At 43.7% G+C, this 24,977-nt stretch overlaps 5 protein-coding genes and 3 non-coding genes across 8 annotated transcripts in view; 6 read left to right on the forward strand and 2 right to left on the reverse strand.

Annotated features, from left to right (window-relative positions):
- Positions 1-2,438: 2,438 nt before the first annotated feature.
- On the forward strand, positions 2,439-5,344 carry LOC137904735 (E3 ubiquitin-protein ligase MARCHF2-like). The gene is made up of 4 exons (XM_068748937.1): positions 2,439-2,623; positions 2,711-2,906; positions 3,100-3,309; positions 4,087-5,344. Exons 1-4 carry the CDS (start codon positions 2,439-2,441, stop codon positions 4,240-4,242), a joined length of 747 nt encoding a protein of 248 aa, XP_068605038.1. The 3' UTR covers positions 4,243-5,344.
- A 3,492-nt stretch (positions 5,345-8,836) lies between these two features.
- Positions 8,837-11,635, reverse strand: LOC137904659 (ras-related protein Rab-11B). Its single transcript, XM_068748863.1, has 5 exons — positions 11,509-11,635; positions 10,455-10,650; positions 10,037-10,230; positions 9,692-9,772; positions 8,837-9,574 (listed from the first exon to the last, which is right to left on the reverse strand). Exons 1-5 carry the CDS (start codon positions 11,546-11,548, stop codon positions 9,429-9,431), a joined length of 657 nt encoding a protein of 218 aa, XP_068604964.1. The 5' UTR covers positions 11,549-11,635; the 3' UTR covers positions 8,837-9,428.
- A 454-nt stretch (positions 11,636-12,089) lies between these two features.
- Positions 12,090-16,923, forward strand: LOC137904496 (mitochondrial import inner membrane translocase subunit TIM44-like). Its single transcript, XM_068748684.1, has 13 exons — positions 12,090-12,121; positions 12,667-12,771; positions 12,880-13,044; positions 13,183-13,263; positions 13,376-13,525; positions 13,617-13,750; positions 13,902-13,987; positions 14,183-14,275; positions 14,492-14,616; positions 15,122-15,172; positions 15,297-15,386; positions 15,468-15,578; positions 15,992-16,923. The coding sequence occupies exons 1-13, from the start codon at positions 12,092-12,094 to the stop codon at positions 16,109-16,111; spliced, it is 1,341 nt and encodes a 446-aa protein (XP_068604785.1). The 5' UTR covers positions 12,090-12,091; the 3' UTR covers positions 16,112-16,923.
- A 192-nt stretch (positions 16,924-17,115) lies between these two features.
- Positions 17,116-17,187, reverse strand: trnam-cau (transfer RNA methionine (anticodon CAU)). Its single transcript has one exon. It is a non-coding gene; the product is annotated as a tRNA-Met (tRNA).
- Positions 17,188-17,551: 364 nt separating this feature from the next.
- Positions 17,552-17,625, forward strand: trnan-guu (transfer RNA asparagine (anticodon GUU)). Its single transcript has one exon. It is a non-coding gene; the product is annotated as a tRNA-Asn (tRNA).
- Positions 17,626-19,122: 1,497 nt separating this feature from the next.
- LOC137904923 (phosducin-like) lies at positions 19,123-20,573 on the forward strand. The gene is made up of 5 exons (XM_068749139.1): positions 19,123-19,171; positions 19,304-19,440; positions 19,554-19,773; positions 19,906-20,018; positions 20,385-20,573. Exons 1-5 carry the CDS (start codon positions 19,123-19,125, stop codon positions 20,571-20,573), a joined length of 708 nt encoding a protein of 235 aa, XP_068605240.1.
- Positions 20,574-21,253: 680 nt separating this feature from the next.
- Positions 21,254-21,324, forward strand: trnag-gcc (transfer RNA glycine (anticodon GCC)). The gene has a single exon. It is a non-coding gene; the product is annotated as a tRNA-Gly (tRNA).
- A 473-nt stretch (positions 21,325-21,797) lies between these two features.
- The window catches only part of pif1 (PIF1 5'-to-3' DNA helicase homolog (S. cerevisiae)), a 7,923-nt gene continuing 4,743 nt past the window's right edge, over positions 21,798-24,977 (forward strand). The window contains exons 1-11 of the mRNA XM_068748926.1: positions 21,798-22,337; positions 22,450-22,573; positions 22,652-22,777; positions 22,859-23,012; positions 23,112-23,226; positions 23,310-23,416; positions 23,518-23,657; positions 23,895-24,001; positions 24,070-24,157; positions 24,370-24,515; positions 24,778-24,973. Of these exons, the coding sequence (XP_068605027.1) occupies positions 21,798-22,337; positions 22,450-22,573; positions 22,652-22,777; positions 22,859-23,012; positions 23,112-23,226; positions 23,310-23,416; positions 23,518-23,657; positions 23,895-24,001; positions 24,070-24,157; positions 24,370-24,515; positions 24,778-24,973 (1,843 nt within the window). The remainder of the gene's footprint in view (positions 22,338-22,449; positions 22,574-22,651; positions 22,778-22,858; positions 23,013-23,111; positions 23,227-23,309; positions 23,417-23,517; positions 23,658-23,894; positions 24,002-24,069; positions 24,158-24,369; positions 24,516-24,777; positions 24,974-24,977) is intronic.

Below are 24,977 nucleotides of genomic sequence, written 5' to 3' on the forward strand. Positions count from 1 at the left end.
GTGGTGGAGAATCACGCTATGACTAATATTACATGAATTACTGTATATATATATATGACCAGGACTTTATGAAGTAAATTATCCACCAATTATCCAAATAGAAATGGAGGCAGATGGAACGGCTTATTAAAACGTGTAAGTAATCATTGTGTAAATGGGTTAAATCTACCTGCCACACAGGAGTGAGTTGCTGTACAGAGTTGGTGCATTAGGCAGGAGATGTGTCCTCAAGTTACCGTTTTGTAAAGCAGAGCTGGGCTGGATGAGTCTATCAGAAAAGGAACTGCTCTGTTTGTCCAGAAGGTGGTGGAGAGGACGCTCAGGATTATTAATGATGGGCGTCAATTTGTCTGATCTCCACCAGGTCCTCTAGTTCGCAGCTATTAATAGAGTCGGCCTTCTTAATCGGTTTATTTTATCTGTTGACTCTGATGCTGTTCTCTCATCAAGCTGCAGCCCAAAAAAAACACATGCACAGGTCTTTAAATATTTAAATCCCCAGGTGGTAATTGTCATATATTCAAAACAATTTGACGAATGTTTTTTGTTTTGCTTTGTTAACAAACCTCACGGCCATGTCTGTAAACACAATCATGTCCAATGCTTTCCTTCTCTGTGAGAGCGACTGGACTAAATGCCTCTACCTAGCGGCTGTGTTGTTATTTACTATCTATCTGCCTTATTAAATCGGTTTTCTAGGTGGATGACGTTAATAAAGCCGTCTCCTAATTGAAACATATTGTAACGTCGGTGCAAACCATGAATCCGGAGACGAGGATTCTTTTACAAGAATAATAATGAAAACAAAAATAGTGTACATTTTTTTATTTACACTGTGTCCAGACAGTCTCAAATCACGCGTTATCTGCAGACTGTGGCGTTATTACATCTGTTTTGTTGTTTTTTTTTGCGCGCATATGCTGCATTCCAGTCACCTCGTAAATTGTGAACTGAAACGTCCAGAACAAGAATTTCGTTGAAAAGTAATCAAATTGTCGAGGTTTCCGTTTTCAGTGCAGTTCTCCGGCGGCTGACTTTTTAATGTTACCTTAAAGTTATTCCGCTATCCAATGTTTAAAAATTAAGCCATATATGCGCAACCTTCTGTCTGTACTTGTGTCTTACTTGAATATTTTACGGGAGGGCACCGCCATTAATTTTACAACACCCTGAATGACAGTGAAGGGCTCAGCGTGTCACGTGACCAGCGCACAGCTGAGCCGAGGTAGGCTTGCCCGTTGCTAGCCTGTTAGCCACTTTAGCCTTCAGGTTTCTCCGAGTGAAGATGGCAAATTCTTCCCACTTTTCCTCACGAAGGCATCCGAGGAAGGTCTAATAAACGCCATGGAAAGGACGTCGTATGTATCCCGCCATATCACCAGCGTTTATTTAGATGTCGATGTCATAAATTGCAGCTAGGACTGTCCGGTTAGCGCAGCAGGGCCAAGGCCAAGCGAGAAAAGGGAGGCCGTCGGGGGTGAGTAGCTTTATGCTAGCGTATGTTTTTTTTAATCCTTGTTTTATACAACCTTGCTAATATAACACAGCAGCTAGCTTTTCTGCTACTTCGCGTGGTTTTCCTTTTGAAATTGGTTTATTATAAATGCCACAATATCGATCTTGAGTTCACAGCCAATTATAGCCGATGTAAATACACGATTTACATCTGCGGCGCAAACAGCTGACACGTTTAATGTTCAGGCTTGTAATATGAAATCAAAAGAATGCTATGTCGCTAGATCGCCCGCAATAACCAGTAAGGTTTATTCATTTGTTTGCGGTAGCGACTGAAATGGATGCAAATGGCTCTGCTGGTCTGCATCACCGTGGAGCTTCAGGAGGTAGAAGACACGGAATGTCCTCAAAAAATGTCCACGAGAATCCCTACAGTCATAAACACGTCTCACCCAAAAGCTAGAACTTACTTGTAATAAGTCCTAAAGTGTCAAACATGCGATTTAACGTATTCGTCATTTTCTTTAGGCATCTTGATCTTCAGTCATTTCTGCATGACTCAAGCATTATTTGAACTCGCCTTTGTACTGATGGACCCATTTGGTAATTTAGTACTTTTGAGTCTTGATTTGAAAGATCTATTGGGTTGTGTGTCCGGTTTATATCAAGCAAACAACTCTTTCAGGCATTCGGAGACCGAGATCACTTTTAAGCATGCTTTTTGCCATCTTTATTGTGTCATCTTCACTTGTATCCAGTCGGCATTAAACTAATGAAAAAAAAAACATTTGACAGGCTTACAAGAATAGCACCATGTTGTATTTATGATGTCATTACAGGTCCCACTATATTTCGTCTCCAGTTTATGTCCCGGTCATAGTCCACCCGTCATTTCCTCTGTAGCTGGCCATAGGAAGAGACAAAAGGTCTGGGAAATCAGACGCTCTTCTGGTCTCGCTGAAAACATCGTCGTCAACTGAGTCATGACGTCTTCAGGGTGCTGTCACCTGCCTGGTACCCTTTGTGATTACACTGGCAGCGCTGAATCTGATGCCTCCAAGGAGTCGGAGGAGTCTGATTCTACCACACAGGCCCAATACATTGCCAAGGTTACAGCTAAAGATGGCCGTCCGCTGTCCACCGTCGTCAAGGCGGTGAGCCTGCAGAGGTAAGGGGAGCGTGAACTCTGAGGCGGCTGCGATGACGCTGTAATTACGCTTTCATTCATCACGTTTTCATTTGCTCTGCTCCGCAGCGATGTGGGCATGTGTCGGATTTGTCACGAGGGAGCTGGGGGGGAGACGCTGCTCTCCCCTTGCGACTGCACTGGAACTCTGGGTAAAGTGCACAAAAGCTGCCTGGAGAAGTGGTTGTCCTCCTCCAACACCAGTTACTGCGAACTGTGTCACACGGAATTCACCATCGAACGACGGCCGCAGCCACTCACACAGGTTAGAGGGTCTATACTAAACCCTGGAATAAAATAGACACAACTCCGTAGGCATCATCTTTAAACGTTCATTATCCACAGCGATGGGCTTTTATTTGAACTTGTACTTTCTTAAATAGTTTGCCGTCAGATATGAGGTTGAAAACGTGATTTTCAGTTCAGCGGATGGTTTCGTTTCTTCTGCTCTCCCTCAGTGGTTGAAGGACCCGGGTCCTCGCAGTGAGAAGCGCACACTGCTGTGTGACATGGCCTGCTTCCTTCTCATCACGCCCCTGGCTGCCATCTCCGGCTGGCTGTGTCTGAGGGGAGCCCAGGACCACCTGCAACTCAAGAGCCGACTCGAAGCTGTCGGCCTGATCGCGCTCACCATCGCCCTCTTCACCATCTACATCCTCTGGACACTGGTAAATAAATAAATAAATAACGCTACATTTGATTTCCTGTGAAGTTTCTGTGCTGCTGTCAAAATGGGGACGGATCTTCTACTTATTTGTGCATAAACTTTTGAAAAAATGTTGCTTAAAGAAAACCTCAGTGTGATGGAGGTACAGTCAATTGACATCTATATTAACCTTTTACTGTCAAATGGCTGGAAAGTACGCTTCCTGAAATGGTAGAAGTTCACAATTTTTGTAAATTGTCTTATATTTTTGTATTATTATGGCAAAATATGAGTTATTTACAAAGTTGGTTACAAGAGTTTACATGTTGATGTTATTGTATAGTCATATTAATTGACATGATTATAAATGTCGCTTGTTATGTCACCTGTATTTACGTGCATGTAGCAGTGTTTAAATTCATTAAGATAATCCGCGTTTAAAGGCCTGAGTTCTTTTTACCCTAAATGTCACGTCAACCCCTACACCTGAAAAACTAAATTCTGAAGAGGTGCTATTTCACTATCAGGAACGTTTTAAGTGTCCTGTCATTCATATTTTATATTTTGCTCCCCGTTTAATTGAAATTGTACACTAATTACTAAATAAAAACAACATCAAATCCCTTTAATTGGATAAATATATACTGTATGTTTACTCTTTTCTTGTGCCCGTGTGACGTTGAATAGCACTTCAACAAAGTTAAAGAGTGGCAATCCTGTCCTGTGTCGCAAAAATATGTCTGCTAAAAAAAAGATGTGTGACAGTTTCTTCTGTCTCGCACCTCTCATCCAATCTTAGGTGTCGTTTCGGTATCACTGTCAGTTGTACTCGGAGTGGAGGAGGACCAATCAGAAAGTGCGCCTGCTCATGCCCGACATGAAAGGGGCACACACTACCCAGCGTTCTGTGCCAACCAAGTTGACCAAGAAAATGACTGATGAGACCATCGTATGAGTGCAGAGGAATATTTCAAATAACACCCACTGAAACGCTCTTTAAAAAAAACAAACGACAAAAACAAAGGTAATTATATGAATGAACTTTTGCACTTGATGTGGACCATTCTGAGAGGAGAGAGCTACTCTTTCCTCCCGGTTTCTTTTATTGAAGCACTTCATGTGAACTAATAAGAAGAAGAGGTTTTGGGCAAAAACTCATTCTGGAGTCAAAGTTCCATGTTGAAAGACAGAGCGGTCACAGGACAGCCAGTGCTGAAATGTGAGGGAGACGTGGACTCATGGACGATGGACTGTCCAGCCTGACTGTACGCCTGTGACACAAATGTATGAAATACTAAGACACAAGCAATTGTAGCAGGAAATAAATGATTCAGCATGCTACTAAAGTATAATATGAAACATATTCACTACCTGTAATTCCCCATAGCCCTTCACAATGTATTTAGCTGTTTTTTGAACAATGGGCATCCAACAGCCCGGCAGAGCGTACCGATCTAAAAACATCCGGGGCGACAGTCGCTCGTACCAACAGTCGAGCCTATACTCTGAACGACCGTGTTTCCTGATTGCTGTGTGAACAACGCAAATCAAACCAATGTCCTGTTCGGAAAACCGGCGAAAGCCATCACATATTTATCGCACTCATCACCGGGGTCTGTGAGGGTTGGTGCTATATGCGTTAAACACTTCCCGCCGCCGTCAAACGGCACAGCGGTAACGTGTAAAGGGATGGAAGTGTCGAAGGTGTGCAAACGTGTTTGCGTTCTGATTGGATGACGTCTCTGCTTTGTCATTAATAGGGCATTAGCGAAACGGCCCTGCTCCACTTGTAAATGCACCATTAGCTGAGCGGCTTAGCGGGGAGCGCTAGTTGTCTGACATCGCAAGACATGCAACTCTTCAATCGAGGAGTTTCCAGTGTTTTTATCTGATTATAGAAATACAGATGCATCCTGCTGGTACTCTGTAAAGGTGCAAAAGATGTCAATCAGTCTGAGCAACACACTAAAAGTACTTTGTGTAATTGTAGTCTTCCTGCTGCATCATCTGGTAAGTAGGGTTATTGTGCAATAAAGGGACTCTTGGATTAAATCAAAGTGGATTACGGTTCGTCTGCTGGTCTCTCTTTCCGATGCTAATGATCTTTGTGTTTTATGTATTTAGTGAGAATGTGGAAGACAAAGATGATCAAATAAACTAACTGAAGATAAAATGTTAGTCTAATAGTGTATATGTAAAAAATCAGAAGGTAGTCCAGGTCAAAGGTCGCTTTGCAGGGCCAACGTTTCTTTCTGGCTCCGCTCACACTGCAGATCAGAGTGATCCAATTAGATTATTTTTTTTGAATGTGGATCAATTCAGGAACTGTTCATACCAACACCGTCTCAAAAAACAGAATTCCTTGATGTTTGATCTCTCAAAATGGAATACCGTGGAACTGACAACTATTGCTTCGGGTGTTCCATCATTTTATATTTTCTCTCCTTCCAGTCTTCATCCTTCTGACCATCTTTGATGAAGACCTCGGTGCAGTTTCCTGTCTCTGGGTCCAAACCCCCTATTAACACATTTAAGTTCTTCTTTTTTAGCCAGAATCTTTTATTTAACCTCTTTCTTAAACAAACATCAAAACATTCATTCATGATAACAAGAAATCATTTTAGTACAATGTACTACTACATGTTGACAATGAATCAATACTTGTTAATAATTCTTTAACAAATATATAATATATATATATAATGCAAATGCAATGCTCTTTTCCTGCATGGAATCTTCGGTAGGCTGTCAGTTTATATCCTGAATATCTTTTTTCCCGGATATTTCAGAGGGCCTTCCCATCACGGTGGACACGTTCCGTGTGTTTTTTCAAAGAACAGTTGTACCTGAAAAGTTCTCCGCACATTTCACAACTGTAACGCTTTTCGCCCGTGTGGATTCTCATGTGTTTCCTCAAAGAATAATGATCTATTAAATGTTTCCCACACAGTTCACAACTGTAAGGATCCTCTCCGATGTGGACTCTTATGTGATTAATCAAGTGAATCTTCTGTGCAAAATGTGTCCCACATATGCCGCAACTGTAAGGCTTCTCGCCCCTGTGGGTTCTCATGTGGACTTTTAAGTGCCCACGCTCTGTGAAACCCTTCTTGCATATTGTGCAAACGCATGGCCTCTTCTGTCTCTTCTTTCTGCCGGGGGATTGAAGCTGGGCCTCGGTCTCCGCATCTTTTCCACTCGTTTCACCTTTCTCACCATGCGAGCTGTTAGAGATCGGCAGGCCGATGTCTGCTGCTCCTACCACAGAGCTTATAACCGGCATGCTGACAACAGGCTCCGTCTGTGCTGCAGCATCTCCAGCTTTCGCGTACAGAGTCTGATCTTCCCTCTCATAAGTAGGAGTCGACATGATGGCATCAGTCCCCTGCTTCAGTACAAGCTGCTCTTCCTCCTGGCTGGTGTGGAGTTCCTCTGGCTCCTCTTTCAGGTGTAGAAGCTCTGGGTTCTCTTGGTCCATACTGGACTTTACCTCCTGTTTCCAGAGTCGCTGGTCAGCAGGAACCTCCACCTCCTCCTCCTCCTCCTCCTCCTCCTCCTCCTCCTTACAGACAAGACGCTGTCGGTGATCTGGAGGGACAGAGAACGAAAGGAGTATGACGGTATTCTCACAGAGGGTTCTCGGCCTTTACCTAAAAGGGTCTCCAACCAAGAGTCTAATCTATGATAAGAACCTACAGCCCTTATGGGAGGCTATTTTAACCTTGTCCAGCAGACAATACAGAATGACCTTGACATGTTTTGACCACCAATTTCGCTTTGTGATTAATAAAGTATTCCGATTACATGATTGAGTAAGCACATATCTGAGCAAAGACCACAATTCACCAACTAAGTTCATTATATGATTGATTATATATCAGAGTAAATTTCTTAACATCACCTATCCCGTGCAACTTTACTGCCTCTAATTCTGAAACGTACATTAATTTTGAATTTGTCGACAAGTCCAAAAGCATTTGCTTCCAATCTAACGTCTTGTGGTTTAACTAATGAGAAGAATGCCATTAAAATGTATATCAAAAAGACAAAAAACAACCATATATGTTTTTTTTTTTTTTTCATTTCATGAACATTATTCACGTTTTAATTATTTACGATTTGCAGCATTCCGGGTTCCACAGTAAGGCTTCGTCTCACCTGTTACAGTAGCGGCATCCTCTACCTTGATGTTTGCCTCGATGTCAGCACTAAAAGATTAAAAGATGAATCTGAATTTAATGTGATAATGATAATGGTTCCATGTACTGCATTTATTTGATATACATGTGTAAATGTGCACTCAAATGGAAGACAGAAATTCATAATCTAACCTTTGTTGAGGAGGTAAAAAAGATAGGCCCAGGATTTTCCTGTTAATTGGGGCTTGGCGGGCGACAGGCATTTTACAAACGGGATCAGCAGGTAAGGGATCCGGAAACTCCTCACTCGGCTTATTAGTGATAAAGTGCTGAGACACAAAATCATCAATTTCTAAATCATTCATACATATATATATATAGCCAATTATTGTTAAACAATCCACAATTATTTTAGATTAATATGATCTCAAAATAACAGGCTTATTTATGTAGAAGCATCACATTATATGTGATTTTCTTACTACAATGGAGAATAATACCTTCGTGCAGACATATCTGTTTCTGTTGATTCTTGATGGATTCAACTGGCTGTGTGGTCTTCCACAAAGTTTGATCCAACGCAGACATTTATCGTAGTTGGTTTTCGGTTTAGGGAAGGGAATAAACCTTACACCCCCTTCCAGACGCTCGGGATACCGGTCGTCGGTGTTACACAAACCGTGACTACAACGTTTCACCATTTCCGCTGATTTTCGTATTTGTGTTCCATCAAAGCGCCAGTAGGTTTATTTGTTAAACGTGGTGGAATTCCCACAAAAAGGTGCGCGCAAACACGTCGACCAGATATGACGTGTAGCGTCATGATTGGTCTACTAAGTCATGTGGCCGTATATTTACGGAAATACCCATTCGGGTTTCAGGAAGATATCCGGAAGTAGAGCAGTTTACGCTGACGACTTTCCATCCTTTGGACTCAGCAGTTGCTTGTTGCTAATCACACGAATCTATCGAAGTGTCAAAGCGTCAAGACATTTTTTTTAATTAAACGATGTACTTGCGAAACAAATATCAGCTTTCACCGATTTCATGCACACAAAAAGCTAATGCTAAGAGCGCTGTCTGCGTAGTTCTGTTATCCAGGAAAAGGCGGAGCGAGAGGTGGCCGAGCTCCCTCTGAAATCTGATTGGCCATCTAGTTGATTGACATGTCACGTCACCACACGGAAATCCGGATAAATGAGAATGAGGTCAGGAAGAATATTACATTTTAACATTGAAAACCCCATTTACGGATTCAAAACTCAGTTAAAAATACACATAAAGTCCAATTCACTTTTACTTTTCATGGTTGGTGTATAAACATGCCAAGAACAATTTATGTGCATAGTGTAAATCCAATCACGAGCTGCTTTGCAGAGGCTTGGAGTCTCCGAAAGCTGCTTTTTTTATTTTATTTTAACTTGCATCTCTAACTTGCATTGGCCAACAACAACATTGATTCTGAAGGTCCTTAATATTGGACATTTTTTATTTCATGGCATTAATATAATGTATGTGAGCAGACAAGCTATCAAAACAAAAATATAATATATTTTACACAAAATGAAATAAGTGTCAGCGGCATCACAGCCACTTCTGAGATGATGACTGAATGAGGCAGAAAGACCAAAAACAGGACTGCTGGTACAACTGAAACAGGCAGGAGTCCAAGCCTCCGATGTGGGACCTCAAGCAGCATCTACCAGGGAGACATCTGGCCTCACAAGCTCTCAGCTAAAGCTATTCCGCTACACTATCATGGATACCTGGTAGCTACTTAATGAGTACCCCCAGTCCTGTTTTTGCACTAGCATTTTGCAGACTGTACCTGGGCCAGATTATAATTTGAAAACGATTTGAACACCTCTTTCTGGTAACATAGAGGAATCGACTCCACTGAACGCCAAAAGGGATGATTCTGACAATACTGGATGAACCGTACGTAGCAGGTGTGGATTTCAATTAATAATCGATCCAGGTGAGGAGAGCCGCTTGTCATGGGCTACAGGTTCTGACAGCACTGCAGCTTGCTCCCCCTCTGGCCATCCGTGGTGGGCGGCACGCTGATGTCCACCACGTTATTTCCTGGGGATTCGTCATGGGCGGACCGCTCAGCAATCTGCTTTTGCGAGACGATGCGGTAGATTTCTGGTTTTGAAAAAAAATGGTAGAGGGAATAGATCAGGTGTTTCCCCTTGCATGTGTTCTTGGCGTCGCATCATATAACGTTATTATTCTGTAGCTCTGGTGTCTGGCCTCTGTTACCTGTAAGAATGTTCTTGAAGGCTTCTTCAACATTTGTCGAATCCAATGCCGAAGTTTCTATGAAAGACAGATTGTTCTTTTCTAAGGGATAAGAAAAGAAAAAAAAATACCTTTGATGAGAACAGAAGCTTATTCTGATCAGCAACCTAATACAATCTTTATTATATGGAATAATATTTAAGGAAAGGTATAGGCAAGAAACAATCCATTAGATTGCAGATGCAGGGGAAAGCTCTTACTATCCCCAGAGAACAAACACACAATAGTGATTATCAGAACTGGCACAGGCTATATAGAGCAGCTTTTAGCGTAGCATGTCTGATGGCTTTTCACGAGCTCCGGTACCTGCAAAGGCCCGGGCCTCGTCTGTGGGCACGGCCCTGAGGTGGCGCAGGTCACTCTTGTTGCCAACTAGCATGATGACAATGTTGTTATCAGCGTGGTCCCGCAGCTCCTTCAGCCAGCGCTCCACATTCTCATAGGTCAGGTGTTTGGCGATGTCATAAACTAAGAGCGCCCCCACCGCTCCTCTGTAGTACCTGCATCAAGAACAGGAGGGATGTCAGCGGATGTCAAGGCATCTGACGTAGATTTAAAAATCTGCACTTGTACAGTCTAGTTAAGCATATAGAACATGAGCGTCCCCCAAAGGTTGTCTTATTTTGAGGTATCTAGTCGACATGGATAAGATTCCAACTGTAGCCAATGCGATTGCCCTCGTGCGACTCGCCGGATGGTCAGCATCACATAGAAGTGGACTCACGCTGAGGTGATGGCTCTGTAGCGCTCCTGTCCTGCCGTGTCCCAGATCTGAGCCTTTATCGTTTTGCCGTCCACCTGAATGCTGCGTGTGGCAAACTCCACCCCGATGGTGCTCTTACTCTCTAGGTTGAACTCATTCCGTGTGAATCGAGAGAGCAAATTGCTCTTCCCTACACCCGAGTCCCCAATTAACACGACTGTGGAGAGGGAGAGAAGGGGGGGTGAGGCAGCAGAGAGACATGTTGCTTCACATATCAGTGCGTTTAAACAGTGGAATCCAACTTAAATGTGCAGTGAAGTAATGCTTAGAAGTTTTTTGCAATGAATCAGACGACACGGATGAATTATTAACGGGAGACCCTCCGTCGATATTCCTGCTTCAGGCTGCAGGAAGCTGATAACAGCGCTTCATCAAAACCCTGATGAGCGTTAGTTTCACGCCGTCTTGCCCTTCCTGTTTCAGCCGGGTCCAATGAGGATGGCTCAGAGAAAGAGAGAGAAAGAGAGAGAGAGAGTCGGAGCCTCCGGCAGATGCTCTATTCATCCCACAGAGGATACTTTGTTCCAAATGGCCCTTTGAATCAGCAGGCCCAGGATCAAACACAGGAGTTCTGGAGCCAGCTGGGGATAAACACGGACCTGAGGCTGGTGCCGTCTCAATCACTCACTGGGCTGATCGGGGCTGCCACGATGACGCGAACACACAAAGTTATGAGCATTATCAAGGAGGGATGGCTCAGTATCAGACACCTGATTAATGATCAATGCAGGCTGTAAATAAGGAAATGTCATGAAACCAGAAGTTTAAGTTAATAGCATGTTAAAACAAAGGTTGATCAAGCATAGGGTGTATAAATATGGCTGTAATCGTTTTAATGTCACCATGACAGCGTTATGTTGTAATAACGACAACGGATTACCATCCAGGCAAAAAACAGTTTGTTTCTTTAGAAAATCCGGACATTTGCTCAGTGGAGAAAGACGCAATAGGAGACCTATAGGCATTTATGAAGCATAGCTCCGTCGGTGGGGAAGCAGTTATCTTTTATTTTTACCTTTGAACAAGAAATCGTACTCATCGTCTCGGTTCCCCATTCTAGACGAGGCCGCTCCAACCGCTTGTCTTCGGAAGAGGATGTATGAAAAGTACAAATATGAAATGTTGCTATATGCAAGAAAAAATAATCCCAAAGCTTTATGCTACGAGTCTGCGCCAGTTTATGGCTGTCAAGGCAGGCAAGCTGGCCGCAGAAGGGAAGAGCTCCCAACTCCGCAGAGGGAGGGGAGGAGTCCCTGCACCTCGAATACCTTCCTCTGGGGGGCGCTGTTTACCAGATACCATCCATTTAGCAGCGAAATTAAATAATATGCAGAAAATGATGCTCATAATTTATTATTATTATTATTGTTATTATTATTATTATCCTACATAGAACCTGTCGACTGGAGGAAGTTACTATTATTATTATTATTATTATTATTGTTACTACGACGTCGTTGAGAGTGGGGTTTACCTTTAAATCTTGCTGACATTTGGTCACGCCCCCAGTTCACACACTCTAATCCTATTGGTCAGACGGAAGTCAGCTGCTGCAAGGACGCACGTGCTGATCCGCGCGCGCACAGTTCACAACCAAGATGGCAGCTTCCGTGTGTCGGTGCTACGAGGTTAGTCAGTCAAACATGTCCATCGTGTGTCTCCGACAGAAGCTTTGGTGACGTGAAGGATCGCACATGTTTTTTTACATCCATTTTCTTCGCCTCTAGGGACGTGAAGGATTCCCAGCGTGTTCTAAACTAGATAGCGGCGCGCGGGAGCTCCGTTTGACACAGGCCTCGTTGCATCAGACCCACGACCCGGTTCATTCCGTTCTTGTTTACTGTTCAACACGTCAGGTTAACGGTGGTGTTTTAATTTGCAGGATAAATCCTAGCTGTGGGTCGGGGGGGGGGGTTAAAAATCCTAGAACTTTGTTTAGAAAGGCGCTGCTGACATCGATTCGCTGCTATACAGCAATAACTATTATTATTAATGATGGTATTATCTCTTGTCCAATACAACCGAAATAATTTGAATATTTAATTTTCAGATAATCTGAATGTTTGAGCCTCAAAATTGTGCAAATCCTGGAGGATCAACCAACTGATGCAAAGCAAAGGGTCAAGCCAGTGTCTTTGCGTTAGGCGTCGTTGACTGTGGCTCTCTATTGCAGATGGTTGGCAGGCGTGCCTTGGCTGTCTGCTCCCGGTCTCTGGTCTCCTCATCTCGGAGGCGTGATGCCCACAGGCTACGTGTTAGCCCAGCTGTTGCTCTGCAGGTACTCGCTGACGAGTTCCTGAGCGTTGTGGATGTGGGCTTCCCCGGGATTTATTTATCACTTCACTGTATTTTCCCCCATGTCACTTTTTTGCGTTTGCCTCGATAGGTGCGATATGCGTCAGCGCGTAAAGGTTTCCTGGGCGAATTCGTGGACAACTTGCGTCAGGATTTCAGTAAGAACCAGGAGATGAAAGAAAACATAAAGAAGTTCAGAGAAGAGGCCAAGAGGCTTGACGAGTCCGATGCTCTTCAGCAAGCCCGGAGGAAATACGTGAGAACACTTTCTTAACTTGTACCGTCTGTGATTTGATTGTAAACCATGACTCTTTGATTCATATAATTAAACAAAATGTAACCTCTTTGCGCCAGCCAGGGTCAGTTTTACATCTTTCTGTAATTCTTCAATTAGAAATCTATCGAAGCCGAGACGGTGAAGACCTCAGAGGTGTTCAAGAAGACCATCGGCTCACTGTCAGGCAATGTCAGGGAGGTGAGATAGTAGCAATATGATGGTCGTACATTCTGGTACTGTATTTGGTTTGCATCTGTATTTTTGTTCTTGTGTGTGTGTGTGTGTGTGTGTGCTGATGTTTTGGCCGTAGGGACTTGAGGAGGTGAGTCGAACTGACATTGGGAAGAAGATCAAAGAAGGTGTTGAGGAAGCAACCAGGATGGCATTGCACTCTGCTGAGTCGGTCTCCAAAGGAGGAGAAAAACTTGGCAAAACCACCGCGTTCAGAGCCATCTCACAGGTCAGAAGGCGAAACAGGGTGATCATAAGATCCAAGGTTTCACCCTTAAAATAAGATAATCTTTTATTCACCCATTGGAATAAAACTGTAGAGTGTGGAGAGCATGAAGAAGGAGATAGAGATCAGCGATGCCGGCCCTTACAGAGCTCCTTCCCAGCTGAGGAAAAGAAGTGATTTTTCCTCCAAAGGAGCTGAAAGTGACTCCAGAGTATTTGAGGCCAATGAGTGAGTAGATCTTTGGAACTAAGCCTGGTTTCACACATTCCTCTGTTGAGATATATTTTCTAATAATTGGTAATATTCTCATGATCCCTAACTTGTTTTGTTCTGGGCGTGCCAAGCGATGGAAGTGACTTGCTTGTGTTTTGTGGCGCAGGGAGGCGATGGGCGTCGTTCTTCACAAGGATTCAAAGTGGTTCCAGCAGTGGAAAGACTTCAAGGACAATAATATTGTTGTCAACAGTAAGAGAATCCTCATTTTTAAAATACTTATTATAGCCACTAGAGGATTGGTGTTGATAATGATAATAATAATCACCTACAGTATTTACATGTGCAATTTGCTCTGAGGGAAGCAAACGCTTCACGATCGGCTTCCTAAAGCTCAGTGCTGCAGGTTTAGACTATTATACACGTTTCTTTTTTTGTTCCCTGCAGGGTTCTTTGAGATGAAGATGAAATATGATGAAAGTGACAATGCCCTCATCAGAGCATCCAGAGTTGTGACCGACAGAGTCACCGACTTCCTCGGTAACGCGCCGTCTTCCTTGTTGTTGATGTTTCAAATGGTTTCTAATTGACGGCTCATTCTCTAATCAGCTTTGAATGAGTGGCAGGCAGTCAAGACTGATCAGTGTGGATATTGGGAAAAGCATTGATATAAGATATAAACTTAATATGTTTGTTTGTACGTTCCCAAATAGTACTTGAAAGATCTCTTTGCTGTTGCTGACTCTTGTTGTCCAGGAGGCCTTTTTTCTAAGACAGAAATGTCTGAGGTTATGACGGAGATCGTGAAGGCAGACCCCTCCTTTGACAAGGACTCTTTCCTCAAGCAGTGTGAGAAAGACATCATCCCCAACATACTGGAGGTACGCATGCAGTCGTCTGCCAGCTTCCTCAAATCATTGCCACAAGAAAAACTCACAAACTGCAGCTCCAGAACCCGTTAATTTAGTCCATTCATTTGGTTCTTTTTGTGGCGGGGTTGGGCCGAGGCCAGGAACAAGTCTGTCAAAGGATTCTGTAGATCGGGATCCAGGAATTAGTCATTTTCTTTAACATTGCAGGAACAGTTTTCCTAAATAAGTATAAAAAAAAGAAAATAACACTGAACTTTCACACATTTTGGTTGATTACTGAGTATTACTGTATTAAGGAAAACATAATGGTACTAGAACACTTCATCATTTAAAGATTTACCTTGTACCTAATGTCAAGTATTGTCTATTCATATGTTGAAGACTCCTGGCAAAGTCTGTGCTATAATTTAATTTGACTTAAGGAGTAAATAATAAATAAAATGAGTGAGATTTACAGTCCAGCTGAAACGCTTTGAAGCCGTCACCAATTGAAACGTCGTCATCCTTTCTGCAGGCTATGATCCGTGGTGAGCTGGATGTATTAAAAGACTGGTGCTATGAAGCAGTAAGTGCTATTCTGCAGTATTGTCCAAATTAGCAGGAGAGAAGGCGAAGGTACTTGTTTATCTGTCGGCTTCAGTCGCATCATTTTCATGTTTAAATGTGTGTTTTTGTGGCCTCGTCCTCAGACCTACAGTCAGCTGGCCCATCCCATTCAACAGGCCAGAGCTCTGGGACTGCTCTTCCAGTCCAAAGTCCTGGACATTGATAACATTGATGTAAGTGTTTCGCACCAGCCTTCGCACTTGTGTTTCTGCTTTGTAAGTGTGCTCTTCTCATTTAATGTTTGCCCACTGTAGCTGGCGATGGGTAAAATGATGGAGCAGGGCCCAGTGCTGATAATCACCTTCCAGGCTCAGGTCGTCATGGTGATCCGCAGCCCCAAAGGAGAAATCGTTGAAGGGGATCCGGTCAGTTGACTCCTCGTGACTTTATCAGCTGTCTGTGCTACTCGGAGAGAGTTAAAGGAAGGAAACAAGACAAACGTCTGAGATTAGATCAATAACATAACACGTCCTTTCTGTAGCCGTCGGTGACGCGATGTAGCGGAAAGGGCACCAGCTTGGTGTATTAATACACAATACAATACTCGCCGCATGCCAACAGAAACCAGAATTTACACAGAAAAATAGATGCGTCTGATTTAAATGACATCACCGACATGCATCCATGTGTCTTTGTAGGGGTGCTGTCCATTCTCTCTGAAAGCATGCGTATGAAATGAATGTAGAGCTCCATCTTAATCTGAGTCAATATTTTCTGTATAAATCGGCCTCGGTGGTTTCTTTGGGCCTGACCTCCGCCCATCTCCCCTCCTCAACAGGGCAAGGTCATGCGGATGATGTATGTCTGGGCATTGTGTCGTGACCAGGAGGAGCTGGACCCCAGCGCAGCCTGGAGACTCCTGGACATCTCTGCCTCCAGCACAGAGCAGACCCTCTAGAAGCAGGAGGAGCGCAGGCGGAAAGTTCCATACGGGATGAAACAAACTGTAGAAAACAAAGGGGGAGGAAGTGCCAGGAACACTTGCACGTACTGATTCACAGTTATATATATATACTTCGACATCTGAGTACAAATGCCTCTGTGTTGCCAGAGAATATATTTGCACACACACATTTCCCATTGCTCTCCAGAGGATTTTTGTACGCGTGTGTATATTCATCTGCTTCAAGGTGCAACATGGAGATACATTCCTATAGCAGATGACAATGAAGGTCCACCATTGTGTGTGTGCAGCATTTTGCACTGCTTAGGTTTCCGTGTGAACCTTGAATATTGACCGTCTACGTGAGTTTTGAATGGATGGAAGGAAAATGGGGTGACAATAATAATGGACAGCGCAATTGTGGCGTCACACGTTTGATGTGGCATCAGCAGGAGAGGCAACCGGGTCCGTATGTCAGGTTAAAGGGACATTTCACCTATTTAATTCGGTTACCGTCCGTGGGACTCCAGCCCCGGATAAGCGGTGGAAGATGGATGAGATTGGACCATGTTGTCAGGGTAATACACATCTCTGTGAAGGTGGAAGCACCAGTCCTTGTACATAACATTCTGTATATCCAATATGAAGTGCATTGTACCTACAGCCCTGTAAATATAAATACTTAGTACAGTTCAGCTGAAACGAGACAGGGTTTAAATGTTTATCGTCATGGTAGCTTTGTCTGGAAATGATTTGCCATCTCATGTTCTGTTCATTGTTTCATTGATTGTCTGGTAAACTGCGACCTACTCTGGCCTCTTTGATTACCACTGGCGTGTCTCCTGTGATCGATCTGTGGAACTACGTGTACGTTTACAAACACGTGGGCTGATCGCTACCTCAACTGTCGGGATATGTCTCGATAAAAGAGTAGTGGTATTAAAGTCAGATCAATGTGTTACGTTGTAGTCGGGTGTTGGTATTTAGTCTTACTGTTTAGATAAAAAATATATTTACTTTAGCAGAGGATGGTTTCGATCCATCGACCTCTGGGTTATGGGCCCAGCACGCTTCCGCTGCGCCACTCTGCTTCATGATTTTAGGTGCACCGTATTTTCCCTAAATAGAGTTATGGCATAATCTCTACCTTTTTTTTTCGTTGGTTTAAGTCTCTGTCGGGTCTCAGTTAACTATAGTATTGGTAGTTAATTGGCACCAATTAATCGCGTTGTTTGTACGGAAAATATCTTGTCTTGGATCGCCGGGTGAAGCAGGAGAGAAGCCTTATAACGCCACGGTGAGTTACACCACAGGTAAAGATTTTAATATTCTAATTCCTTTTCTTCTGTCGTTTGATCTATAATATACTATGTTTAATGGCACCTTGTTCGATTAATGTACTATGGGGATTGAGGTTTAGATAAAGGTTTCTACTATGACCGTTGAGACTCAGTTGTCTCTGTGGCGCAATCGGTTAGCGCGTTCGGCTGTTAACCGAAAGGTTGGTGGTTCGAGCCCACCCAGGGACGATAATGTTTATTTTTATTCCGACATGGCGTTGTTATGGCTTCATATCAGCTCTTTGAACAATTATTTGTCCAATACATGTGTTCTAAATTAATACAAGTTCCACGTGAAATCTATTATGTATGAGAAAGCTTTTTGAACGGACCAATAACCCACTTTCAGGGGCACTAGAGGGGGCTGTGGGGATTATTTCACATATCATGTGTCTCATGGTTTACAAGGAATTTCAGAAAATAAATAAAATTGTATTTTAATGCATGTTATCTACTGAGGTGACTAAACTGCTATTGTCAATCAATAACACTAAACCGGCTATCACCCCATCATCATGTTGGACAGCATCAGAGAACAGTCAGTTTCAGTTTCAGTGATGATGATGATGATGATGAAGCTTATTCCCTCATCGCTCTCCCCACCCTCTCATGTTCTGTTGTTAAACTTAAGTTCCCCCCCCCCCCCCCCCTGTCAGTTCTGTCTCTGGATGCACTACTCAGTAGAGGACACGGACAGACATCAGTTCTCATTCAGGACATAAAACGTAAGAATTTATGGACGTTGAGGTTTTACACCATGCAGATATAATTGTGCTTTAAGTTTGTCAGTTGTGTATCTGTTGTTGTTTTTTCCCGGTGAGGTTAGATTCTCTGCACTGCAATGCTTCTGTATGAAACTCACTCACGTTGTTCGTCCATAAACTGATGTTATAATTTTTCTGTATGTATTTATTGTTACAGCCTGGAAATGTGTATTTGCAGCGACACAGTGAATGGATATGGATGATATTGGTTCAGTCAGATCATGTTTGGCTATACAGTACAGTTTTGCATATGCAGCATTTCATAGTGTATATAACAATGCACATCCATGCAGGTTCCTTTATCATCTTTTTAATGTGAAAACCACCAGAGTGGAAGATTACAGTTCATGTTCTGGATCAAGCTTAAGTTTATGAAAGCCACCTGTATAAGAAATGTATCGCGATGACAACCTGAGTGAATGATCTGTCTTAAGCTAATAGGCATGATCAGTTTTATGACTGACGCAGCATTGATTAAGACCTCGCAGCCCTGTCAGCTTAGCTGCATCAACAATGCAGCGTTGAAAGAAGAGGTTTCCTTGTGATAATATTCCTTTAAATTCAAAATAAATGATTTAGGTTATACTTCATTTGTTTACTTTGAGTTTATACATGCACTAAAAGAGTTACGAATGCATGTTACATGTTGAATCACATATTATGCTAATTTATTGTTTCCGTGTGTGCAGTAATATTATATTTTTACATTTCCCTGCGATTAATAAAAACTAAATAGAATAGTCATAGTACACACTCACACATGATTAATGAGATGCCCGAGGTATGCCAAACTCCTGGTTATCTCTCCATAATCTGATAAGTGATCATCAGCCTGGCTAACGGTAAGTGTTTGTGACAGGGTGTCTAACCGCACGAACCCAGCTTGCTCCAAGCTCTTTCTGTCTTGCAGACTGTCATCAAGATGTCTTGCTCCGCTCAGGAGGAAGAGGTGCTGCCTGCAAATCACACAGGTCAGATGCATTAATCAAAAAGATGCAGCAGCCATAAACTCACTCAGTATGGCGTTTCCCAGGAGATTAGCCGTTCCGATGAGTGTGGGGATGCCTTGCAATAAAACTGAAGACTTTTCTTTGGGTGTGCAGGACCCAAAGGTGTCATTAATGACTGGCGAAGGTTCAAGTTGGACAGCGTGGATCAGACCGTCCCTCAAAGCAAAAAAGAGCTGCTCAGGCAAATGTCAAGTCCAAGAGAGGATGACAAGGAGAGAGTCAACAGAAAGGTTGATGGAAATGCTATTACATAAGATTTCACTCTTAATTAATGAGAGGATGCTTTGAAAACATTTAATATTTCTAAAGGGCAAACCAATAATGCAGACTTTCTCCACTCTAGATGAGTGTTCAGGAGTATGAACTTATCCAAGAGGAGGATGAGCGTTGCCTGAAGCGCTACAGGAAACAGTGTATGCAGGAAATGCACGAGCGCCTGAGCTTCTGTCCAACGTTTGAAGCGGTGCACGAGCTTGAGAGTGGAGAAGACTTCCTGGAAGTCATAGAAAAGGAACATCGGATGACGCAAGTGGTCGTCCACATCTATCAGCACGGTGTCACAGGTTCTTCTTTGTTTTTTACTGATGTGTTTTTATGTCTTAGCTGATTGGTTACAACCACAATATAAACTGCAGTGTCCATTTGTGTATTCCTGTGGTTTTTAATTGTCCATTTATGCATTATTTGTCTTTCAGGCTGTGAACAGTTGAACTCAAGCCTGGATTGTCTCGCTTCAGAGTACCCCAGTGTTAAATTCTGTCGAATCGATGCTGTGGCGTCGGGCGCGGCTGAGCGTTTCTCTCCTGAGGTTAGTAAACAGTTTAAAACCAAACCAGTATTGGAAATGATGGAGGTATAATATTAATGCCGCAAATTAAAAAATATATAAATGCAAATGCGTCCTTTTTACGAGATAAATTATGATTTTTTGGTATTCTTATCCAGACACTCCTCCAAGTGAGACATAAAATACAGATAGATGTAGTTGGCAACTTATTTTCCCTTTTTACATAGTCTAAATAGCTAATTTTCTCCTTGTTGTTTGGCTGTTTCAAAAGACATATACTCTTAGATCTGTTTTTCTTTTAATCCAATTTCTTCCCTGCCCTTAGAAAGTCTATGATAATTCACCTATTGTTTAGAACTCTGAGGAAAGATGTTAATATTATTTCAGGTTCTCCCGGCCCTGCTGGTGTACAAAGCCGGGGAATTACTGGCAAATTTCCTGGCTATTAACCGACACTTCAACGAGGAATTCTTTGCAACAGACGTGGAGGCATTTCTCAACGAACATGGCCTCCTACCTGAGAAAGAGTTCCTAGCATGTGCTGATGATGGGGATGAAGGTGGGGATGTGGATTAAAAAGGAGAGCTGAGGAAGGGATTTATGGAAAAAAGGAGAGGATTGGTCAGTGTTAAGTATAGTGATCTTTTACATGTGAATGTACAAGAGCTAAGAAGGGATTTTTATTACATGTGCAGATTAAACACAATAGTAAATACCCAATGCAGATATTTAGAATGAAAAAAGTGTGAGCCATGTTTAATCACGTCTGAGTTGAAATGCTGCTTCGCAGTTATATCCTAGTTTAACAATAAAATATGACTTGACCAAAGTGTTTTCTGTATCTGTGTGTTGTTCAGGCTAATATTGAAGGAATCAATCTGCCGTTATGATCATAGTCACCAATTCACTCCTCTTCCAGCAGGTCAACCCTTCCTGATTCAAAGACATGGCACCTCGTCCAATAAATATATTAGATTAGATTAGATTAGCACAATATTCCATCTCTGAACTATTGAGACTCTTCCCTGTACAAACACACTAACACCATTACGGAATTTAGCAACACGTGCACGTCGACTGCAACGAAACCTTTACGAAGGAATCCCCAAAAGGCAAACAGCTCTAACTTCAACATGTGCGTGTAGAATCACAAACTATAAGATGCGTGGAACAACATGTCATTATTGAATGACCAAAACAAGAAATGTCTCTACCAAAGTAGAGTCATAGTAATCAAAACTCTTGGTTTTAAACAAGCATTGGTGGTTCAGTGGTAGAATTCTCGCCTGCCACGCGGGAGGCCCGGGTTCGATTCCCGGCCAATGCAACACGCTTTTTTTCCGACTGTTGATGTACACTGTGTTGCATTTTACAACAATGGCGTTGGCAGAAGAGTTCGGTGTTAAACCTCTCTATTCCCTTCTGCCAACTTGATAACAAGTTTAGAATAGATGCTTCAAGGGTACAGCCGCTACAACTTCCGGGCAGCCATGCGCATTTACGTCATTTGTCATCATATCGACAATTGGTTAGTACAGCTTCAGGGGCGTCACTCCTCTGCTTTCATTGGCTGATGTGTTAAATCTCCCCCTATTTCATTGGGTAGGAGCTTTCGCACAGTTCGAAAATCGACATTTGTGTTCACGGGAGACAAAGATCGTGTCACAGTTTAGTTACAACCGAAGGTAAGTTTGCTTCTCTCACCTCATTAGTACAGTTAGCATGTTATTTTTATTCCATTTACTTTTGCAAATAAATGCTTGAGCGATGACTTCTCATATGTGGCAGAAAGTTGCTGAAATGTTTCACGGTGATGACGGTGCCCAGCTGCAGTGCTGCGTGACGGTGGAGCATCTCAACTCCTCCGGCCAGGCCATCCGCAGGCAGCTCTTCAGGAAAGCCTCTGTCATCCTGGGCCGGAACGAGTTCCAGGAACTCATCCTGCGGCTGCACGACGGGAAAGTCCCGCAAAGTTACCCCCTGAAAGAGTTCAAGCTCTTCACAAAGTTTGCAAGAGACGGCAAATGCACCGTCAAACTGCTTCCTGAAAACATCCAGGTGCTCGTCTCCAACTGCCCTCCGGACCAGCTGAACCTCTTCCTGAAAACCCTGAGCGTCAAACACCAGGCCTTTCAAAACATCAAGCCCCTCAGCGACCGAGAGAGAGTCAAGGCAGGCCGGCCTCGCGGCTTCACGGCCATCAGCCCCCTGCAGCAGAAGGATATCCAGAAGGTCAATGATTTGAGACGTAAAGGGTTGGTGGAGAGTACGAATAAGATGGCTGTGGCAGGAGCGAGGCCGCAGGTTAAAAGGTCAAGGAGCGACACTAACTTCAGTCCGGTGAGTTCGACCGTATCGCTGCATTTACAGGTCATTCGTGGTCGATCAGCATTTACCCCCCCCCCCCCCCCCCCCCCCCCGGTTCTATTCATGCTCTCTGTCGTTGTCTCAGGTGAAGGCCAACCCAAGTAAAAAGCCCATCCTGTCTCTGTCATCTCGAAAGCTGAGTAAAGAACAGGAGGCCGTTCTTAGTGCTGTGCTGAGTGGCAAGAACGTCTTCTTCACTGGTAGCGCAGGTAAGCCACGATACACTTCAGCAGCTGATGGAGATGATGTCAAATATTCTATTGTGATCTGAATGTGTCGTTTTCCAGGCACAGGAAAGTCCTTCTTGTTGAGGAGAATAATGGGGTCTCTTCCTCCAAAGAGCAGCTTCGCCACAGCCAGCACGGGAGTGGCCGCGTGCCACATCGGAGGGACGACGTTGCACAACTTCGCCGGTTCGTCGTTGTGCCTTGGTGCAGACTGAGATATTACCGTGGACGTCCCTCTGACCGTCTGTCCTCCCGTGCCGTTTCCAGGTATCGGTTCTGGCTCCGCCCCGCTGGAGCAGTGCGTTGAGCTGGCCCAGAGGCCCGGCGTGCTGCAGCACTGGACCAGCTGTCGACACCTCGTCGTCGATGAGGTCTCTATGGTGGAGGCGCGGTTCTTCGACAAGCTCGAGTCGGTGGCCAGGTGAGGAATCCAAAGCTGAGCGCTGAGTTTAGTTACGCTACCCTACCCTGTTCCAGCTAGTGAGGAATAAATAATAATAATAGAATGCTTCAATCTCAGGTCGGTGAGGCGGTCCACCGAGCCGTTCGGCGGCATCCAGCTGATCCTGTGCGGCGACTTCCTCCAGCTGCCTCCCGTTTCTAAAGGAAAGGAAAAGGCCAGGTTCTGCTTCCAGGTCAGCCATCTGCTGCTACGTCAAACTTTAACATCTTTTCCTACGTATTAGCAGGCCGTTTATTATTATTGTTAATCCTGCAGGCCAGGAGTTGGCGTAAAGTCGTCCAGCTCAACATGGAGTTAACGGAAGTACGAAGGCAAACGGATCAAGCTTTCATTGCCCTCCTGCAGGCGGTGAGGGTGGGCAGGTAATATTATGCACATTAGTTCACCTTTAGCGCAGCAGGTAGTTTTTACATTTGTGGAATGCTACAAAGCAAATCAATTCAAACGTCTTCACATTGTTCAGGGTGACGGAGGAAGTCACAGCTAGGCTGATGGAAAGCGCCTACCATCAGATCGAGAGGGACGGTATCCTGGCAACCCGGCTGTGCACGCACAAGGATGATGTGGAGCTGACGAACCAGAACAAACTTCAGCAGCTGCCAGGTGTGGATTCTAGTGTTTGGTGTCTTTCCCAGCTTGAGAAAAAAAGTGGTTTTATTACCGGCTTTGTGTGGAAATGTATCTGAAACTTTCATCAGCCTCAGCCTGAATCCACTTGTTTTCCTGATGTTTCTTTGTTTTTGTTTCATCTATTTTAAATTTGTAAGCACTGACTGTCGGAGGAATAACCAGGTAAACTGTCACTGTGTAGATCATGTTATTAACCTTCGGGTGCCTTAGGGTCAGTGCGTGTCTTTGAGGCGCTGGACAGTGACCCCTCCCTGCAAAGGACCATAGATGCTCACTGCCCCGTCAGCAGATTGATCCAACTCAAAGTGGGAGCTCAGGTATGTGTGTGTGTGTGTGTGGCACGCACCACTGATGTGTACCTTTTGTAACACTTGTTCTTTTTCAGGTCATGCTTACGAAGAACTTGGACGTTGCTCGGGGTTTGGTGAACGGAGCACGAGGAGTTGTGGTGGCTTTTGAGTCTGGAAAATGTGGTCAGTATTTATTATCTAGAAACGCGTGTGGTCATCCTTTATTTTTGATTCCAAAATAATGCATAACGTAACACAAATACTCTTCATGTAGCTTCGGCAGGACAAATATTTTCTAAATTTTAGTCAAAAGGCCACATATTGTATTTCAAGAATGATTGTCGATGTTTTTCCATCCATTCCATGCATTGATTTGTCCCTTTTTGATTCTGCAGGGCTTCCACGTGTGCGGTTCTTGTGTGGCGCTACAGAACCGCTGAGGCCTGAGCGCTGGGTGTTTAAGTCCGGAAGTGGGATCCACCTTAGTCGACAGCAGTTACCGCTCAAACTGGCCTGGGCCATTTCCATTCACAAGAGCCAGGTGAATTCCACCACAGCTCAGAGAAGACTGAGGCAAATGCAGTGATTGCTGCACACAGGGAAAATATTTAGTACCGGTATATTCCCTACTTTAATAGTTTCGGCTCTCACTCTGTTCTTCTGGCATGTAACCTGTTCATCGAAAACGAAAACAATTTGTAACTTGTGTGAAGGTGTTTTAAATTTTGCGATTGCGTGCTAGAGTGTTTGTTATCCTGATCTGTAATAATTTCTGTGTGTGCGTTTTTCCTCCTATGTTTTAGGGGATGACTCTCGACTGTGTGGAAATCTCTCTGGCGCGTGTGTTTGAGAGCGGCCAGGCTTATGTGGCCTTGTCTCGAGCTCGAAGTTTGCAGGGTCTAAGGGTGATGGACTTCCAGCCGACTGTGGTCAAGGCAGATCCAGATGTTCTCTTATTTTATAAGAAACTGAGGAAGGAGAGGCTCCTCATGCAGGCAAGTGA

The sequence above is a fragment of the Brachionichthys hirsutus genome, chromosome 15, assembly GCF_040956055.1.
Source record: "Brachionichthys hirsutus isolate HB-005 chromosome 15, CSIRO-AGI_Bhir_v1, whole genome shotgun sequence".
Taxonomy (NCBI): Eukaryota; Metazoa; Chordata; class Actinopteri; order Lophiiformes; family Brachionichthyidae; genus Brachionichthys; species Brachionichthys hirsutus.

Excerpts from the sequence above, each read along its gene's own strand:
- LOC137904735 (XM_068748937.1), top strand. The coding sequence starts at position 2,439 with ATGACGTCTTCAGGGTGCTGTCACCTGCCTGGTACCCTTTGTGATTAC. Across the intron at positions 2,624-2,710 it reads AAGGCGGTGAGCCTGCAGAG|CGATGTGGGCATGTGTCGGA; the intron begins GTAAGGGGAGCG and ends TCTGCTCCGCAG. Across the intron at positions 3,310-4,086 it reads TCTACATCCTCTGGACACTG|GTGTCGTTTCGGTATCACTG; the intron begins GTAAATAAATAA and ends ATCCAATCTTAG.
- LOC137904659 (XM_068748863.1), bottom strand. The coding sequence starts at position 11,548 with ATGGGGAACCGAGACGATGAGTACGATTTCTTGTTCAAAG. Across the intron at positions 10,651-11,508 it reads GTACGATTTCTTGTTCAAAG|TCGTGTTAATTGGGGACTCG; the intron begins GTAAAAATAAAA and ends CCCTCTCCACAG. Across the intron at positions 10,231-10,454 it reads TACAGAGCCATCACCTCAGC|GTACTACAGAGGAGCGGTGG; the intron begins GTGAGTCCACTT and ends TTCTTGATGCAG.
- LOC137904496 (XM_068748684.1), top strand. The coding sequence starts at position 12,092 with ATGGCAGCTTCCGTGTGTCGGTGCTACGAG. Across the intron at positions 13,264-13,375 it reads TGTCAGGCAATGTCAGGGAG|GGACTTGAGGAGGTGAGTCG; the intron begins GTGAGATAGTAG and ends TTTTGGCCGTAG. Across the intron at positions 14,276-14,491 it reads CAGAGTCACCGACTTCCTCG|GAGGCCTTTTTTCTAAGACA; the intron begins GTAACGCGCCGT and ends CTTGTTGTCCAG.
- LOC137904923 (XM_068749139.1), top strand. The coding sequence starts at position 19,123 with ATGTCTTGCTCCGCTCAGGAGGAAGAGGTGCTGCCTGCAAATCACACA. Across the intron at positions 19,172-19,303 it reads GCTGCCTGCAAATCACACAG|GACCCAAAGGTGTCATTAAT; the intron begins GTCAGATGCATT and ends TTGGGTGTGCAG. Across the intron at positions 20,019-20,384 it reads CTGAGCGTTTCTCTCCTGAG|GTTCTCCCGGCCCTGCTGGT; the intron begins GTTAGTAAACAG and ends ATATTATTTCAG.